General features: G+C 52.8%; 1 protein-coding gene across 2 annotated transcripts in view; it reads left to right on the top strand.

Moving 5' to 3' along the window:
* Positions 1-17,940, top strand: part of MPRIP (myosin phosphatase Rho interacting protein) — a 75,047-nt gene that overhangs the window by 39,187 nt on the left and 17,920 nt on the right. For both annotated transcript variants that reach the window (XM_080354075.1, XM_080354076.1), the window contains exons 8-15: positions 5,434-5,575; positions 6,097-6,213; positions 8,819-8,875; positions 10,130-10,198; positions 10,416-10,505; positions 10,907-11,016; positions 15,221-15,806; positions 16,700-16,816. In XM_080354075.1, the coding sequence (XP_080210201.1) occupies positions 5,434-5,575; positions 6,097-6,213; positions 8,819-8,875; positions 10,130-10,198; positions 10,416-10,505; positions 10,907-11,016; positions 15,221-15,806; positions 16,700-16,816 (1,288 nt within the window). The remainder of the gene's footprint in view (positions 1-5,433; positions 5,576-6,096; positions 6,214-8,818; positions 8,876-10,129; positions 10,199-10,415; positions 10,506-10,906; positions 11,017-15,220; positions 15,807-16,699; positions 16,817-17,940) is intronic.

Raw genomic sequence — 17,940 nt, forward strand, 5'->3', positions numbered from 1 at the left:
TCCAAGCAAACCCACCCTCCCTGTCCCCTCCCCGGCGTGGCACATGCTGGCAGCTGGCACCATTAATTAGGTTAGCTATCTAAACGGTGTTAGAGCCGAGTGCGTTATGCAACTGCCTAATGAGCTGAGAGAGGTTTCAAAATGTCACGGCATTAATCTGGGAGAGGAGAGGCGGGTGCAGCGCCAAGGCAGGGCTGCAGAACAGCTTAGTGCGGAGGAGGACGCCCGGACGCGCGCCCGCACCGCGCCGGTGTGCTCGCTGCTCTCCGGGCGAGGCCAAGGACGGGCTCAACTTGCCCTGGGAGCGACACGTTTGTGTGGTGAGGGCAGCAGAGCAAACCAGGAGACGGGCCCCGGGCGAGCGGGCTGCCTGCCAGTCTGATTTTTCTTGCCCTTGTTTTCCTCCGGGCATGTTCTCTCTCGCACGGTTTCAGCAGGCGCTTCTCCTCGCTTTCTTCCCAGCCCCTCGAGGACTGTTTTCCAGCCTGGCTTCCTCGCACTGGGAGCTGGGAGCAGGTTTGGGGAGGGTGGAACAGCTTTGTGCCGGTGCCACCAGTTGGCCAGAGGATACCGAAGCCAGCCCGGCCTCGGCAGCGTGCACAGCGAGTGCCAGGCTGGGGATGAAGGAGGAGAGCGTGGGTTTGGATTTCTCTGCCTCAGGAATTAGGTGGGAGGACAAGGGTGCTCCCCTGGTCACCCTGGCTGGGGACAGGGCTGGGGAAAGGCTGGTGGCTGCTGGTTTGCAGTGTGTTGGATGAGATTGTGTCCCCGCTGGGTTTTCTTGCACAGGATGCCCTGACCGGTGCCCGCCCCAGTGCGAGAGGACGGCACGTCCCTCCAGTGCCACCAGCCCCGTGCTGCAGCCCCAGGGGTATCGTGCAGCACTGACATCCAGCACCGAGCTGAGATATGCCAGCCAAGGACAGGGAGGAGCAGATTTAGAGGCAGATATCAGGATCTGGGAGAGCATGCTGCTGCCAGAGAGTGTCCTTTTTTAATGTCAGCCCCACTCCCTGCCTGCTGACAGGTGTCTTTTCACAGGGAAAGTCTGTTTTTCCCAGCCCAGCTGGGCTCTTGGAGCTGCTAACGTGTTTTTCTTGCTTTATCAGTAAAATGGTAAAAAATTCCCCGGTGTCAGCTTAGGGGCTTTATCAGAGCAGGACGGGTTTGGGGAGAGGAGCAGGCGCTGCACCAGGCACAGAGCTCTTGTGGTTGGGAGGGGAGTGATGGCAGGTCCTCGCTTACCGGGGGGTTTGGCCAGGAGCTGCAGCCCGTGGTGCCGGGTGCCATGAGCAGGGACGGCTCAGCAGGCAGAGTTTAGCAACAGACATGTTTTTCTCCTCTGGAAACCTGGTAACTGGCCGATGTGGGTGAGAGTCCGTGTGTCCCGGAGCTCGGATGGACTGGGCAGGCACAGAGATACAGCCCAGCATCGCACCAGGGAGTTAACATCACCAGCACCCTGCTCAGCTTGGCTTGGCTGCTTTTGAAATTTGAGTTTACTTAGTCCACGTATCCCTGTCATTTTTCTCCTTGGAGCTCGGGCTGTGCTGTTGGAGGTTGAGCAAACACAGTAACTCGCTTCCATGCTGTGGGGTCAGCTTTTTCCCCCGGGTTTAACACCATTTCTAGTTATCCTTCTCAGTAACCCACTAACATGTCCAAAAATGCTTGCCTGAAATCGCTTGCCTACATGCCAACCCCGTAAGTGCCAGCCGGGCATCATTCAGATCGACCTTTCATCTCTCAGTGCAGCCAGGCAAACTTGCTCCGATTCTGTTGGTATTTTCAGCTCTTCCTCCCATTTTCCATTTTCCATCATAAACCAAGTGTGAGTGTCAGAGCTATGGATGCAAAATAATTATTTTAGGTACCCAGTGCTGCATCCTGAATGACACACCTATAGTCTTGGCTCCAGATAAAGCTGTTTTTCAGGCTTCTTGTCCTGTTTCCTTATAGTCAGAGATATTACACGACTTATGTCCAGGACTGTGCTGGAAATTTTCCACGCTGACCGTTTATACCTGACGCTGACTCCACGCCCCATGCAGGCGTCTGAGCTCACAGCCGCTCAGAAACGTGAATCAGAAACCAGGAGATAACCTGGGTGATTTTGGCAGAGCAGCAGAATGCGGGTTCCCTCTGCTGGCACGTGGCAGGACGGGGCTGCCGGCACCGCACGGGGGTCCCCACCGCGCTAGGGAGAGGGTCTGTGTCCTCTATCCCATCACAGACCCATCCCAAGGGCGAAAGAGCAGCAACAGCTCTTTGGAAACCCCATGGATGAATTTTGAAGCCTGTTTCGCACAAAGAATCACAGTGGAGAGAGCTGCAGGGATAACTTTGGATGCTGGTCCCCATACCCCAGCAGAGCTCTGCAGCTGCCGGGGTAAATCCCAGTACATCTCAGGAAGGCGTCAGCACCTTTGAGAAGGAGACGCCCATCAGGTGGGGGGTCCTTGGGGTGCAGAGACCCAGAGCCCCTTCCTCCAGGTGTGCAGCTGCAGGGTTACCCACATCCTGTGCTCCCCGGGGAGCGCTGGGATTTCTGGTTGGCAAATTTGGCTTTTCTTGCATAATTCCAGGGATGCAGCTTCTAAACCCGCGGCTTTCCCAGTTCACCCCGTATTCTGCTCACGCTGGCACGAGTCTATGGGGGCGCCCGCTGGATCTGCTGTAGGAACGTGGTCAGAGGGCTGAGGTGTATTCCTGGCCTCAATAAATAGCAGAGCTGCCTGAAATAACTTAAAAGACTTTCTCAAATTCCTTCTCTGGAGCTTCTCGAGATGTCAGGCTCTGCTCCAAAAGCTGCTTCTACCCATAGAGAGAAGCTCCTGCTCTCCCAAGTATATATATATATATATTTCTTGTATCACTGTCCTCTTCATTCTTGTGGACCTTTTGGGGAAACTCTTCTTCCACTTCCTGACACTCACTGTCTTTCTTGCTGCTAAATAATGGATGAATCCAATAAAAACAAGCCCTTTCTTCCAATCAAAGAAAATCACTTTAACGATGGCTCGTGCTGGTCTTTATAAGCTTTCCTTCCCACCACACCTACCCCTCCACCTAACAGCCGAGGTTTGTAGCTCGGGTTTAGTGGCCTGGAAAAAATTAACAGCCTGCATGGCCAAGGAACTCCTTGGGATGAGCTTTGTAGTTGAGCAAGCACTAAATGGCTCCGCAGCTTTTAAAACGCTTTCCCGTACCTGTGTGCAGCCTCATTTGGTCAGCACAGAGCTGCTGTTGGGGGGGAACAGCTCTCGCTGCTCCCCATCCCCCCAGGATCTCTAGCAGACCCAACTCTGAAATGTTGAGCTAATGGGAAAAAGAAATATATATATATATATATTCTTTCCTCTAATCTGGATGATATTAACCCTTGGGGCTGTGATTTGGTTGCAGTGATTGATTTTTCTCCTCCCTTTTTCAATGACGAATTGCTGGAATGATTTTGATTTTGTTTTGTGTGTAGAGATATAATTTCCTCTTCTGTTCATTCATTTTCCAGCCTTGTTTTCTTCCAGGTCTTGTTGCTCTCCACCTTCTCCTGCTGTGTTGCTGTGTGACGTGTCCGCCTTTACTTCGCCTGCTTCGCTACCATCTCATCTCAATCTCAAGCCGTAGAACAACCTGGTGGTGCAGCCCTTTTCATGAGAAATCAACCTGCTTTTGATTTTGTTTTATGCTTTTTTTTGGTTGGGTTTGGTTGTTTTGTTTTTCTTCTGATTTGTTTTTCTTCAGACCTTCACCTAATAGGGCACAGACAATGTTAATTCACGCACCTCTTACTCCCTCCTGAACTGAGACTCAGAGATGGCTGGGAAAATGTAAAAAGGGTTAAAAAATCATAACTTCAAAATAATTCCCTGTCTGTTGGTGAACGGAGGATGAGGATTTATGCTCCGCAGGCTGGTTTATGTGAACAGACATCGCATGAGTGGAACATCCCAGGGAAATCGGGAGCTTTGCATGAGCCCGGGATCTGCCCGCTCCCAGTCTGCAAATTGGGAGGCAGTGGGGGCTGAACACATGTGCTGTAAAAACACCAGAGACATTTGAACAAAGCAAAGTCTTCCCCACCGATTTTTGGCCTTTCCTCTTTGGTCCTAGCAGCCTGGCTCTGAGCAACGGGGGCACCCCCGCCCCGGGGGATGCGATATGCTCAGTCTCTCTATCTCATTTATGGAATTTGGTGCAAATGTTGGTTGAAAACTGAACATCTAACGTTTTTTTGAGTCCTTAACCTGCTATTCCTTTTTGTGGGAAGTGTTAAAAGTTGGGTTTTTTGGATAACCTGTTTCTCCTTGTGTGGTTGCTGTTGTGATTTTCATGCACATCAGAGGTTTGCATAGAGCAGGCAGCCCCGAGTTTAGATGCAGAATGCGTGTGTCCAAATTTTTTGTCAGGAACCCACCCAGATGGAGCTTTTTGAGGAGGTTTGAAATTAAGCTTTATACCTCACACCTTGGAGCTCAGCTGGTGTGTATATTGGGTTATTGCTTCACATTCCCATGTTGTGATTAAAGACCTGAGGTTGATACCTGCCCAGAGCCCCAGGCATGCAAACTTAGACACCAGCAGGTCCTTTGAAAATTCCAGTATTTCCTCTCCTGTGGGTCAGCGAGCAGCTTTTCGTGCTGAAATGGCGCTTTTAATTCCACCTGCCTGTTGTTTGCTCGTTCTTAGGAGCATCCCATTTGGGTTTGGTCTAGGCTTGGCTCCTTCTCCATGCACATTTCTTCAGAGTTCTCCTCCATCCTCTGAGACAAGCGTGCCACGATGTGATGGGCCACCCAGGCATGGTCTGAGAGCCCACGTTGTGCTCCCTGCTGTCCATGCCAGATTTGCAGACCAGTTTCGGAGAAGGGTAGAGCCAGACCCACTATCTGGAGGCACCTGTGGATGCTCCACACTCAGTGCAATCCTGTGGGTGTCACCCATGCGGGGCTGAGCTTTTAGAGGGTGAACACGTGGGGTGGCCCATAGATACCGGTTACCTCTGCCCCCCAGCTTGGTCTGATGTGTCTCTGCTCTGTGCCCTGGGGAGCTGTCGATAGCTGCCGTGCCAGAGAATAAAGACAAAGCTTAAGCCGAAGCCGCTCAGTAATCCCTGATTCTCAAAGGGCTGTAAAATTCACAAGTGAAAAGTTATCGCTGGTTTTGCAAGGGTTTTCTAGATATTTAAGTTACTGTTTGTGGGGCTGAGTAGGGTGAGGTTTTTCCCCACTTGGTCCGCAGATTGGGGAATTTTGCCCCAGATTTGTGCACACTAGAGCTTGCGGAGAAACAGGGACCAAAAGCCAGGTGTTGTGCATGAACTCTGGGTCAAGTAATTCTGCAACCTTAAATTTATGGGATTGTACAGCTCAGCGCAGTCGCTGTTCTTGTGTTTAAACCGGCTCTGGTTTTCTCTTTCTCTCTGTTTTCCAGGCGGTCCCAGGTGATTGAAAAATTTGAGGCATTAGATATTGAGAATGCAGAGCACATGGAAACGAACGTGTCGGCCGGCGCTGCCCTTTCCAGCGAGACGCGGCAGGGCAGGAGCGAGAAGAGGGTTTTCCCGCGGAAACGGGTGAGCTGCTCAGCCCAGGTCTCATGGTTGGGTTTGGAGGATGGAACCTGGGATCCGGCAGCCCAGGATAGAGCGTTGGGCTATAGGGTTTAGCTCTAGGGTTTGTCCCAGGGGATCTGGAGTTGCTAATGGGCAAAACCACTGTGTGAGCTCGGTCTGTGCAGGTTTGCTGCTTTGCTGCTCGGCTCCCTGGCCCAGCCACAGATCAGTGGAAAATCAGGCTGTCTTTTCTCCTTCCTCCAAAATAGAAGGAAGGAAACTTCAGATCTGGCGTGGCAGGACAGCAGGGTGGGATGAAGGAACAAAAGAAACAGGCAGTCTTGAGAGTCCCAGATATACTTAGATGTATTGGGAACAAACTAATGCCTGAGAGGACAAAAAAAGAAGTACTGGCAATGAAATGACGCTTGTTCTGAGCCTGTGATGCCCCTTAAATATGTGGATTTTTATGCCATGAGCCAGGAGAGCGGGACTTGCTGCCCTAGTTCCTGCGCTGATCTGGGCTAATGGTGTTTACACAGGACTTCACTTGTGAAGCTGCAGCTGTGGGCTCCATCCTGGATGTCTCTGCATCTCCTCTGTCCCCTCATCGCCGGGCAAAGTCGCTGGACAGAAGGTCCACGGAGTCCTCCATGACGGTGAGCCACTGTGTCCCCTGCCATGGGGAGGACGTGTGAGGCACTTCCCGGGCAGGTCCGGTGAAAACTGGACTGTCTGGTTCTTCCCCATAGCCAGGAGCAGGTTTTGGTGACTCGGCTTCACACTTGATGTGTTAAGGAGAGCTTAACACATGGCCTAGTTTTCTAATGCCTCTGCCTTGATGTTTATGCACTTGCAAGTGGGATGAAGGCTGCGAGGAAGGGCTCAGCCTGCCCTCCTGAGCTTTTTCCTCCCTCTGCATATTTCACATGCTCACCAGACCTGGAGGCAAACAGTACAGAATAAACACAAAACGCCTTCCTCTCTCTCACCACCCTTCTGTAGGAACAAAATAAATACACTTGCTAATCTCTCAAAAAGATTACACAGCCATTGTAAATACGAGCGACATTTTTCATGGACAGACAGCGTCTGTTGAAGGACTTCTCAGAAAAATGCAGTAGCTTAGCATTTCTGTAGTAGCTTTTTATGTAGACTTGTGGAGACACAAGAGCGATTTTTAAATTCTTGGTGGTAATAAAAAGGTGCAAGAAGTGCACATCGAGTGGCAATGCACCTCATCTGGTGAAGGCAAGAAAATCATCACGGTCAGTGGGATGAAAACCTTTTCCTTGTATGAAATAGCCTTCGTTGTGCCACTCCGGCTATAAAAGTAGCAACATAAGAAAAACCGGCACTCCTGCTGACTTGTGACTGTAATTGCGAGACTCCTGCTTGCCCATTGGGATCATTGTGTCAGATCAGATCGGTTTTCTGCCAGGATAAAAGCTGAGGAAGAGTTCATCCCTGTTTAGCTTTGGTGGGTTACAGCCGAGCTGTGGCTCGCACTGCATGGGTGCCTGTTCCATCAAGCATTTCATCTGGTTTTGGTTTCTAATGTCCACACCCTTTGGTGGCAGCTGGTCCCAGACTTCCAAGGAAGGGTTTATCTGCTTTTGCAGAAGATTCTTGCCCTGTGCTTTTTCCCACTTGATAAATAACAAGTCCATGAGCAACTGTAGTACTTGCAGTCCTTCTGTTTTCCTTCTCTGTGAAGTGCATGGTTGGGAGCTGGTTGGTTTTGATCCAAAATGTAGATCCTTTGCTTGACACTCTCCTGTTGTACAAGACCTTTAAACAGGACCCAGATCCTGGAAGAATGATCCCATCTACACGTTGGCAGAGAAGCAGCTGGCGAGTGATGGTATCAGTCTCTCAGGGTGAATCAGGGCTGAGATGAGGATGCGCAGCTCTCATAGCCCACTTCAGAGATGGATGTAGTGAGTGCAAATGCAGTTTTCTTTGTAGTTTGTTTGTGGCTTATCACTGCCTCGTCAGCAGGTCCTGATGGGACTCTGTTTATTGCCTGCAGCCCCATCACAGCCGGGGCTGCTCATGCTGGCGTCTGTCCGCTCCCTCCTCTGATTCTCTAGGGATTTGGGAAGGGCAGGGTGGCATTTACTTTCCCTTGTGTTTTTGTGGAGCGGGGCTGGGTTCCTGCCGCTGTGGGAGCCCTCAAATGCGCGATGCCGCCGTACAGCCCGGGTTTGATTGAACAGGCTTCCAGACCCCAGTTTTCCATTGCTGCCTGTTCCAGAGGCCACAGCTGCATTTCACACACCGTTGTCCTTTCCTCCTCCGCTCCGCAGCATGTGCAACAGCTGGAGGAACTCGGCTTTTGGGGAGCGAAAGCATTGCCACCACATCCTTCCCTACGCATGGGCAGGGCTGGCGGGAGTTATCACACACTCTCTTGGTTCCTTTTCTCAGAGCTCCAGCATCCCAATGCACCCACTTTGGAGGAGAGAGCCGGTGTTGTTTGGGTGACTCAGTGCTGGGATTCCATGCATTTCCAGCCTTGGGAACTCACTCTTGTTTTGAACCCTGCAGCCTTGCATCAGCAGCACATATTTTGTCTTTTGTAATACATAATAGAGGGAAAAGACTGCCTGCAGTCTTGCTCATTCCTTGTATCTTCCTCCGTAATGCTGGTGTAGCAGTAGGAAATTGCAAGAGAAGTGCGAGGAAGGGAACAGCCTGAATAAATGGTACAACAGGTCTCTGTTCCACCCAGGAGTGAACATTAAGCCACCACACAGTATAATGATCCAGTTTGGACTGGATGACCTTTAAAGGTCCCTTCCAACGCAGACTATTCTATGAATTTAACTGTTGCCGGTCTCTTTTATTGCTGCGCTGTGTTTTATCAAGCCACTGCTGTTGTCTTCAGATCGCTCTCTACAGCTGCCAAAAGGAGGTTGTAGCATGGAGAGTGTTGGTCTCTTTTCCCAAGGAACAAGGGACAGGACGAGAGGAAACAGCCTCAAGTTGCACCAGGGGAGGTTGAGTTTTGATCTTGAGAACAGTTTCTTCTCAAAAAGGGCTGTCGGGCATTGGAACAGGATGCCCAGGGCAGTGGTGGAGTCACCATCCCTGGAGGGGTTGAACAGAGATGAGGTTCTCAGGGACACGGGGTAGTGCCAGGGGTGGGTTAATGGTTAAACTCAATGATCTTGAGGGTCTTTTCCAACCAAAATGATTCTGTGACTCTGGGTGCAGATGCTTCTTCCCATCCCCTCTGATCACCTCTCTCCTCTCTTGCAGCCCGACCTGCTGAACTTCAAGAAGGGCTGGTTGACAAAGCAGTACGAGGATGGGCAGGTGAGTCCGGAGGGAGCTCTGGTCTTCGTCTCAGTCTTTGGTGCCATGGTTGGTCCCGGTCTCCAGCAGCTGACAGAATAGATCAGCATTGGGCTGTGCTCCAGATGGGAGAAACCGGCTGTAGGCACTTGGGCAGAGCAGTGACAGGGAATTAGCGCAGCTCTGCCGCCTGGCAGCAGCGGTTGTGTGCAAACTCTGTGCAAACAGCGTTCGCCTTGGAGCAGGAGTAGCTGGTGCTCTGTCCTGGGGAGGTTTCAAAGCCCCACAGCTGGGTATTTTGTCGTAGTTTCTAGGAAGCCAGGGCACCTTGGGTAGCAGCACTGTTTTCGTGTTCCAGTTCTCTTAGTCTCATCTCCTTTGCGACCCAGCAACCTCTTTGGCGTCAGTAATGAGGCTCAGATAAGGTCTCTTGAGTGCCGGGGAAATAACAAGGCCAAGAGATAAATAAATGCCTCTCTGAGTTGGCACTGAGGGAAGCAGCCACTGCCGCTTCCCTCCCATCGTTCCCGGAGGGATGCGGGATGTGCTGCAGGGGCACAGATGCTGCAGCAGCACGGGTGCCCTGGCTGTTTGCAGACTGCCCCTTCCCTGGATTTCCTTCCATCTCCCTCAGCCCATTGAGGGAAAATGAGGGTGACTTGTCATGTCCTGGGGGCTGAGGGCACATCTGTGGGCAGCCGGAGGGGAAATCAGCTGCTGCAGCAAGTGACTGTTAACTGGAAGCTGCCTTGGGTAAGCCTGTGCCTCGCTGGGAGCGTGCAGAAGTGTATTTGCATAGAGCAAGGGCCAGGAATAGACTCCAACTCAATCTGTATCTACTGCAGATAAGACATGAATGTTTTACTCTTTGGGGGTTTTTTTTAATTAAAAAAGGTTTCTCCAAGGCTTTAAATGCAGCCACTAAAAGCATCATCCTACCAGTGGAGCTAATGAGAAAGCTCCGGCTGTCCCGTGCTCTCGCAGTGTTTCACTGTCACACACAGGGCTGATGTTGCTGGGGTCTGGTGCTCTGCCATTGCAGCATTGATGAGGAAATCCTTGTCCTGGCAGTGCAATCCATCACGGTGTCCCTTGCATTGCTGCCTGCTCGGGTCTCCCTTTTCCCCCAGGAAAGCCTCTTGGTGAAGCCAGGTGTGGAGCTGGGAGGGGAGAGGCTGCGAAATGTCCCTGCCAGGTGGCCTGTGACAAACTGCCCAGGCTCTGCTGATGGCAAGGGAGCAGGATTGTAACTCTCCTGTCTTGGTTGTTCCCCAGTGGAAGAAGCACTGGTTTGTGCTGACCGACCAGAGCCTGAGATACTACCGGGATTCGGTGGCGGAGGAGGTGAGTGTCATCCTGATCCGTGTGCAACCTATCGCTCTGCGCCTAGGCGAGCTCCCAAAATGACCCTGGGCAGGTTGTCTTCCCAGATGCCGAAGTCCTGGAGCATCATTCTTCAGGGCTCTATGCTTCTCCAGGACCTGCTGCGTGCCTCCTTGCGAGCCCACCACGCTTTGGCGTTGCAAAGCATTACAACTTATCCTACCTCTTCCCTCTCCAGGCAGCTGACCTGGATGGAGAAATTGATTTATCCACGTGCTACGATGTTACTGAGTACCCGGTTCAGCGAAACTACGGCTTCCAGATCCATGTAAGGAAAACATGGGGAGGAGGAAGAGTCCGACTAGCAGGATGCTCAATGGGGCTGCTCATTCTGTGCCGCTGCTTGGGGATGCTCATCTCCCCAGACATCTGAGAGGGGCCACCCAGCATCTCTCACAGTGCTCCAGAGAGATGTGGCCTTGGGTCTGAGAACCAGTTTTTTGGTCCATAAAAAATGAAGGGGGAGAAGGGAAAGTTTTGTCTCAACCTTAAGGTCTCAGCTACAGCAAAACTATCCTGATTGCTGAGAAACGTGAATTCCCACTGTGAACGTGCTGGAGGGGCTGTGGCACTGGGTGCTCAGGGCTGGGTGCAGAATGGTATTTTGGGGGTGGGAAGGTGCTGGTGGGTGCAATCAGCTGCTCTGAGCTGGTCCCCCTCTCTCCCTAGACGAAGGAAGGGGAGTTCACCCTCTCGGCCATGACGTCGGGCATTCGCCGCAACTGGATACAGACCATCATGAAGCATGTTCGCCCCACCACTGCTCCTGATGTCACAAGGTAAAGGGGGGAGTCGAGCAGCCCCTGCAGTTGTCTGGTTTGCTGTGCAGGAGTAATTCTTCCCTGAGCCCCTTTCTTTCCTCTTTCTGAGCCTGTCTGTTCCTGGAAGCTGCGGCTCTTTTCTCACCATCCCTCTCTCTGGGCTTAATTTGTATACGCTTTGTGGGGATGCTGATACGCTGAATTACTTTTACACGGGCAGATTGCAAAGAGGGTTGAAAATGTGGCTTTAATTTGTGCGTAGGAATATGAAATACTGTTCCTATATCAAGGCTCCTCTGGATTCCCACCAGGTATTGTGAAACCACTTGGATTCCGTTGTGCTGGGTTCTCCCTTTCCTCTGGCTACTGTTCAGCACGAGCTGCCCATCCCCTCCGTGGGTCATGGCAGCACAAGCCCAGGGTTCAATTGAGAAGCTGTTTTGGCTCTGATATATTTTAAACTCCAGCCAGAAAATCCTCTTCCCTCCTCTTGATCTTCCAGATAGCTGCCGCAGCTCCTTCCCCTTACATTTTAGTAATGCTCGCGTCTCCTCCTGCCATCAGAGCCAGAGGAAGGGACCCCCTTGCTTCACAGAGTCCCTTCTGTGAGCGCTTGCGACTGCGGGTAAAGGGCGTTTGACCTCCTCACGGCTAATTGTGCCAGCCACGCTCGTACAGGCCACCTCTTACAGGCTTCGTGGACACGGGCGCACCATTAACTCCGTCTCCTGCCCCTACCATAGCCACAAGAGTAGGTTTTTTGCCAGGTTTGTCCCCCACGTTGACGGAATGGCTCTTGTCACCTGGTGCTGTTGACCTGGAGATGCTCCATCCTCTCCTTCCCCATCCCACTTGGTGCTCGGCCACCGTCTCCCAGCCCTGCCTGAGCTCTGGTGGATCTCGCGGGGGTGCTGGGGAAGCCGCCTCTCTCCTCACTCCTCTGTATGTTTGATTTCCATGCAATCCCAGGAAAAACTTCTCTTTGAAACTATCCGTGCTGAAGCCCAGGTTGGAAAACTGTGTTCTCTCCTGTATAAACGTTTTGTGGTTTGTATATCTTGTGATTCACTGCATGCTCCTCCTTTCCTGCACTTCGGATGGGAAGTCCTGCAGTTTCCATTTATTTTTCTTTCTTTTCTTTTTTCCCCCCTCGTTTTTTTGTTTTTCTTTGAATAAAAGCCAGAGAGAAGGGAAGAAGCAACCTGATCTTGACACTTGATTTCCCCACACTGGTATCTTCCGATGTGACTAGATATGAAGATGAAGACCAAGGAAATTTGAGGGGACCTCTCAGCCTTTAAAGAGCCAGATATATTTCTAGCCTAACAGGTTACTGCAGCACGATAGTCTTGTGCTCTGCATCTGCTCTGAGCCCACACAAAGGGGTTAGACTTGGCTTACCCCAGTGAGAGGGTCCAAGCGCAGGTACCGGTTGGGCAGTAACTTGTTACGCTGCATAAACAGAACCGGGAATCTCAATCTTGAGCTGGGGAAAAGGGAATTATAGGTGCATTTCTGTCATTTTCCACCACGCTGGTTTTGGATGGGGTTAGAGCTGGGAAGGGCTGTGTATGGGGGCTGCGTTCACCCAGTGCCTGCTCGAAAATCTTTTGCCACGGCATGGGGGTGTGTGGGGTGTCCCAGCCCGTCCCGCCTGGATTTGGATACATCATTAATATCTGCACCTGGGGAGTGGCTTACAGACAGGGCTGCTGGAAAGCCGAAGGACAGACGGACAAAGGCTCCTGATGGGGAGGTGGCAAACATCGGCGCAGCACGAGGGGGGCGTTATTCTGGATGCTCGGCTCTGCCGGGAGGGCAGCGTTCTCCCCGTCCCCAGGGCCACCTGCAGCCCTTCACCGTGTCTCTTTAACCCACTGCCGTTTCCCCACCGAGCCAAACACACGTTTTCTCGGTTACTCAAGTCCTAATTACTGTTTATATTGCTACGTGTGTCAACAGCCAGGGAGGGGGCAGGTGCTGCGCTGCTCCCTGCCCTCAGCAATGCCCTGCAATCTGCAGAGGCACTAATTACACCCCGCTAATGATGTCCATGCAGATATGAAATAGCCACAAAGAAAGAAGGTGGCTTCTTTGGCGCTGGGTCCTTGTTCGGCTCCCAGCCCGGTGAGGCTGAGCTCCCCAGTGCCCCCCAGTTCCCTGCAACCTTCACATGCTTCACTGCTCACAACTTGCACTCCTCCCAACGCCACCTGTATTTAAAAGAACACCTTTTTGTTTTGACCTATAAATACCATTGTGAGGCAAAGAACCCCCCTCTGCCATGTGATGTAAATTAATTTGTCTGGGATGGAAGAGACGTGAAATGCTTCAGCAGAATTAATAGCCGTGGCACACTTGCCGGGAGATGAAATGAGAAACTTTGGGCCAGTCTTGTGAGTCTCTTTGCCCGATTCCCAGCGGCCGTCCCTGCGCTCCCTGACACACATCCCGTGTCCTTTGGAAAGCAGCAGAGGAGAAATGAGCCTGTGAGGGACGACACCTCTAGAAATGCTGAGATTCTTCCACGTGGTATTTAGAGCAGTGTAATTTCTGTCTCTCAGCAATGTCCGACAGGCCCCAGGACCCCTTTTTCCCTTGTGCTCTTCTCCATTTTAAGACTCCATCTCTTATTGAAAAGGCAGCTGTAATCACCCACTGACTCCAGATTAAGTGCCTGGCTTTGCAGTCATGCACTATCTTCACATAGTTGAGAAGCAAGAAGGTTTCATTGTGGCGCCTTTTGGGTTTATTTTATTAGCTGCAAGTGACTGAGCTGAAGCAGGAATTATATCCGAGCTGGTTTAACCTGTAACTGCCAGAGTTTCTTAAACCCAGCTCTGCAGAGCCTGTGGTTTGATCCTGGGTGAAAGTGCATCGGAAGATACTAACCCTGGGCCCATGAAGAGTCATCTCTTCTGCTCCATTCCTTGTTCTGGGCACACGCGAGGTTGTTGGCTGCGGGAGCTGGGCTGTGTTATGGAGAAGCCACGATGCTGCTGCTGCTCCCCCGGCTCTCGGCAGCCTCGGTGCACGCGGTCGTGGGGCTCAGAGCCCCGGCAATGGTGGTTTGCCCACAGCAAAGCACTGGGGGAGCAGCTTTCCAGCTCTTCTAGAAAGCTCGTGGAGGCTGCGCTGGAGGCTGGAGCCTGGGGAGATGCTGTGGTTGTGCTGGAAGGGGGAGAGCCAGGAATCAGCCTGGCTGTGCCTCAGGAGGCATCTCGGGGGCTTGTGATAGTAAAGAGGGTTGAGCCCTTTGGGCTGGGCTTCCTCTGCAAACTCAGCATACTGCTATTTTCTTTTTTTTAATTTTGATCTGCATGTTCCAAGGCTGGCATGTCTACGTTTAATAAGCTAATACTGCATTATGGATTAGGTTGGCAACGGTATTGCCTTTCCCTATTAACTTTGCCCTGCTTGACAAGTATGTCTCCCCTCTCAACCCACCACCCTCTAACTCAGCACTAAAAAAAATCATTCCTTGCTTGAGAAATCAGCATTTTCAGTGACTTCTGCCATGTGTTGAATAACTCTTGCTCTCCTTGCTACACCATACGGCATCCAGCCCCCATGTCACAGCGCTGCCCCCGAGGCTGGTTTCCCCAGGGGAGATCTGTGCCTTCAGCGCAGATAGTGGCAGGGAGAAGTTTTCGACCCATTAGTACCTGACTTTGCCAAGCTCAAGGAAAAAAAACCTTCCCCCCGTTACCTGAGACCTCTGGGAGCTGCTCTGTGCGTCTCCACCCTGCAGCCAGACTGACACTGGTGGGACTGGTGGCATCCTCCCAGCAAGTGACGTTGGCCACGTCGACCGGTGTGTGTGCACAGAGCCCTGCGGGCGGTGAGCCCACCAGCGGGTGCCGGAGGAGCTTTCGGAGCCTCTTCCCCGCCTGGCAGGATGGTTCGGGGTTGCTGCCTTGGCCGTGGGTCACGGTCACCAGCCCTGGGGTGGCTGCCGAGGAGAAGCGAGGTCGGGATGAGCCACTGCTCTCCGGGGGGTGCCGCTTGCACCAAGGCTTTGCACACCAGCACAACCCCGGGGAAGGGCAGCGACAGCTCCTGCACCCGAGAGGTGACAGGAGACGGGCTGGGGGGCACCCACGTGGCATTGGCTTGGGCTTCCAGCAGCCCCTCTCCACCCAGCTCTTGGAGGCATGCGTGGGAGCACCTGGCCGCCTCGAGCACCCACTGACGCTTTCCTTCACCCTCTCTCTCCTTGCAGCTCCCTGCCGGAAGAGAAAAGCAAAACAAGCTCTTCCTTCGAGACTGGTCCAAAGGCAAGCGAGAAGCCAGATGCAGAGCAAGCTGAGCTGGACCCGGAGCAGAAGCGGAGCCGTGCCCGGGAGCGCCGGCGAGAAGGACGGTCCAAGACCTTTGACTGGGCTGAATTTCGCCCCATCCAGCAAGCCCTGGCACAGGAGCGTGCAAATGCCGCAGACTCCTCCAAGAGCGGCTCTGCCGCCTTCCCCAGGGACGCTGGTGCCACTGATGCTGACCCGGGAGAGCTGGAGCGGGAGCGGGCCCGACGGCGGGAGGAACGGCGCAAGCGCTTCGAGATGATCGATGCTGTGGATGGGGCAGGCTCAGAAGAGGTGCTGAGGATGGAGGTGGACCGAATCCTGCCCGTCCCGGCGGACATCAAACCGCAAAACGTCCATGTGGAGATCGAGCAGCGCTGGCACCAGGTGGAGACCACCCCGCTGCGGGAGGAGAAGCAGATCCCCATCGCACCCCTGCACCTCGCCCATGCCGAGGACCAGGACGAGGGGCTGGCGAAGCAGCACTTGACCACACTGCTGGAGAAGGAGGTAAAGCGGGGTGTGTGGGGTGCAGGCTGCCTGCCGAAATGGCCTCCAGGCCCCTGCAGAAAGCCTGAGCCAGGCTTAAAAAATCTGCATTTGTTCCTACTTCATAATAGCAATGAGTGGGGATGCTGTAGGGTCCCCTGGGGAGCTGGCAGGCACAGATCCGTGTCCGTTCCCATAAAGCTCTGCCAGCAGCTTTCATGTTCCCACAGCTGCAGGAAGGGCTGTTCTTGCAAGGGTAGGACTTCGTTACCCCCTGACTTCATTACTGCCTCTGCAGCCAACGCAGCCAGCACTTCTGTTGGTTGTTAGCCGGGTATAATTGACGGCTATCAACCAGACTCGAAATTCAAGCTCCTAATTCTGTGTGTCTCTGCAGCTGTAGAGATTTGTGTCTGCAAAACTGCAAACTGGCTGGAGTTGTAGCACACACCACAAAGGTTCATTTTTGTGGAGCCTACTTCGAACAATCTTACGATTTTAGGAAAAGAAAGGAGGAGACTCAGTTCACTTGGCAGAAGTCCATGCCTGGGATAACAAAGGCTGTTGTTAGTTGGGATTAAGGTGTATTAGCGGGAATGAAAGGGGAGCAGGCGTGGAGTAACCAGGAGTATCGCTGATCTGAACCGGGCTGGGATTTGTCTGGGTCACGCCTGGCACGAGCTGGTGCCCTTCATCCTTCGCTGCAGTGAGGTTTACGAATTAAACTAATACATAGCTTAGTTCTCTTGGGGGGAGGGATTTTCCTTGGCAAAATGAAATCCCAGAGCAGAGCAAAGCAGCAGAGGCATCAGAATCCCTGTTTATTCTGTTCTGCGTCCCCTCTGAGCTGGTTGTTCCTTATGGCCGACCCCCTGCCCACTCCCTGGCCGCTGTCGCTGTTTGTGTCCCTCCAGCTGGAGCAGAAGCAGAAGGAGGCCCTGGAGCTCCTGGAGCAGAACCGGCACCTGCAGGACCAGCTGAAAGTGGCATTGGGCCGGGAGCAGAGCGCCCGGGAGGGCTACGTGTTGCAGGTAGGAGAGCAGGGAGGAGAGAGGAATCCATCATCTTCCTCTGCGCCCCAAGGGGACCCTGGTGTGGCCTTCAGTCCAGGGTGCTCATGGGGACATCCTGGTTTATATGGGGATGTGCATCCCTGAGTGGGCTGTGAGAGACTGGACCTTGCTGCAAATATTGTTGAATCTGTAGGCTCACCAGGGTCATCCGCTTAGCAAAACCTCTGATCTGGGATGCAATAGACAGAAAATAGCGTTACCTGCTGATGTCCCAGAGGGAGAACAACACACCCATGGTAGATAGATGGTACCTCAAAGTCCACCTCTGATCCGTCCTGTGCTGTGTTGCCTGTGCAACAGGTGGTTTCTTCCATTACAAGATGCTTTTCCTCAGCAAATCCTAGAAGTGTGTTTTGAAGGTTCTGGCAGAAGAGATGGGAGAGTCTCTTGGGAAGCCTTTCCTCCCCTCCTCCAAACAAAGCGGACTTTTTCCAGCCCTTCCTCTGGAAGGATCCGTGCCCGGAGGAGCCACGATGGCCACAGGGCAGCTTGTGGCTGCTCTCAGGGGTCCCTTGTCCTGTTTTGTGAAGGGGTAGCATTTTGACCTGCTCGAATCTACCTGGCCAGACTGGCTCTGGGTCGCAGCAGCCCTGCGTGGCCGCACGCTGCGCTCCCAGGGCAGCAAACCTGGTGTGGACACTGAACCTTACGTCCTTATTTCTCCCAGGAGTAATTTCCCCCAAAGAAGTTGCACAGACAGCGGAGCCAGCCCAGGTTGGGGAGCATCTTGCCTTCCTTGCCACTGATCTCCTTGGAGGAGTTACTCATTAATGCGTTTATTTCTGGAGTCCTCGAGCTGACGATGCTTGCTTGAAGGAGTTCCATTTTCACTTGGCAGCACTGGGAGAGTAACTTAACTCCCACTTCCCTGGGGCAAAGGCATCCAACCTCCCTTTGCCTGGAGCCTGGAAAAATCGGGGAATGGCGCTAAAAGCTGGATGCTCAATCCACTGTCAGGTTGGGTGTGTTGAAGTTGGCCGTGGTGCCTTGGAAAGAGGAGGAGGAAGCCTGCAGAAGGGCTGAGCAAATCATCACTACAATGAGAAGTGACCCAAACTTTGACCTAGAAGCTGGAGAGGGTT

The sequence above is a fragment of the Nesoenas mayeri genome (assembly GCF_963082525.1).
Source record: "Nesoenas mayeri genome assembly, chromosome: 15".
NCBI classification, from domain to species: domain Eukaryota; kingdom Metazoa; phylum Chordata; class Aves; order Columbiformes; family Columbidae; genus Nesoenas; species Nesoenas mayeri.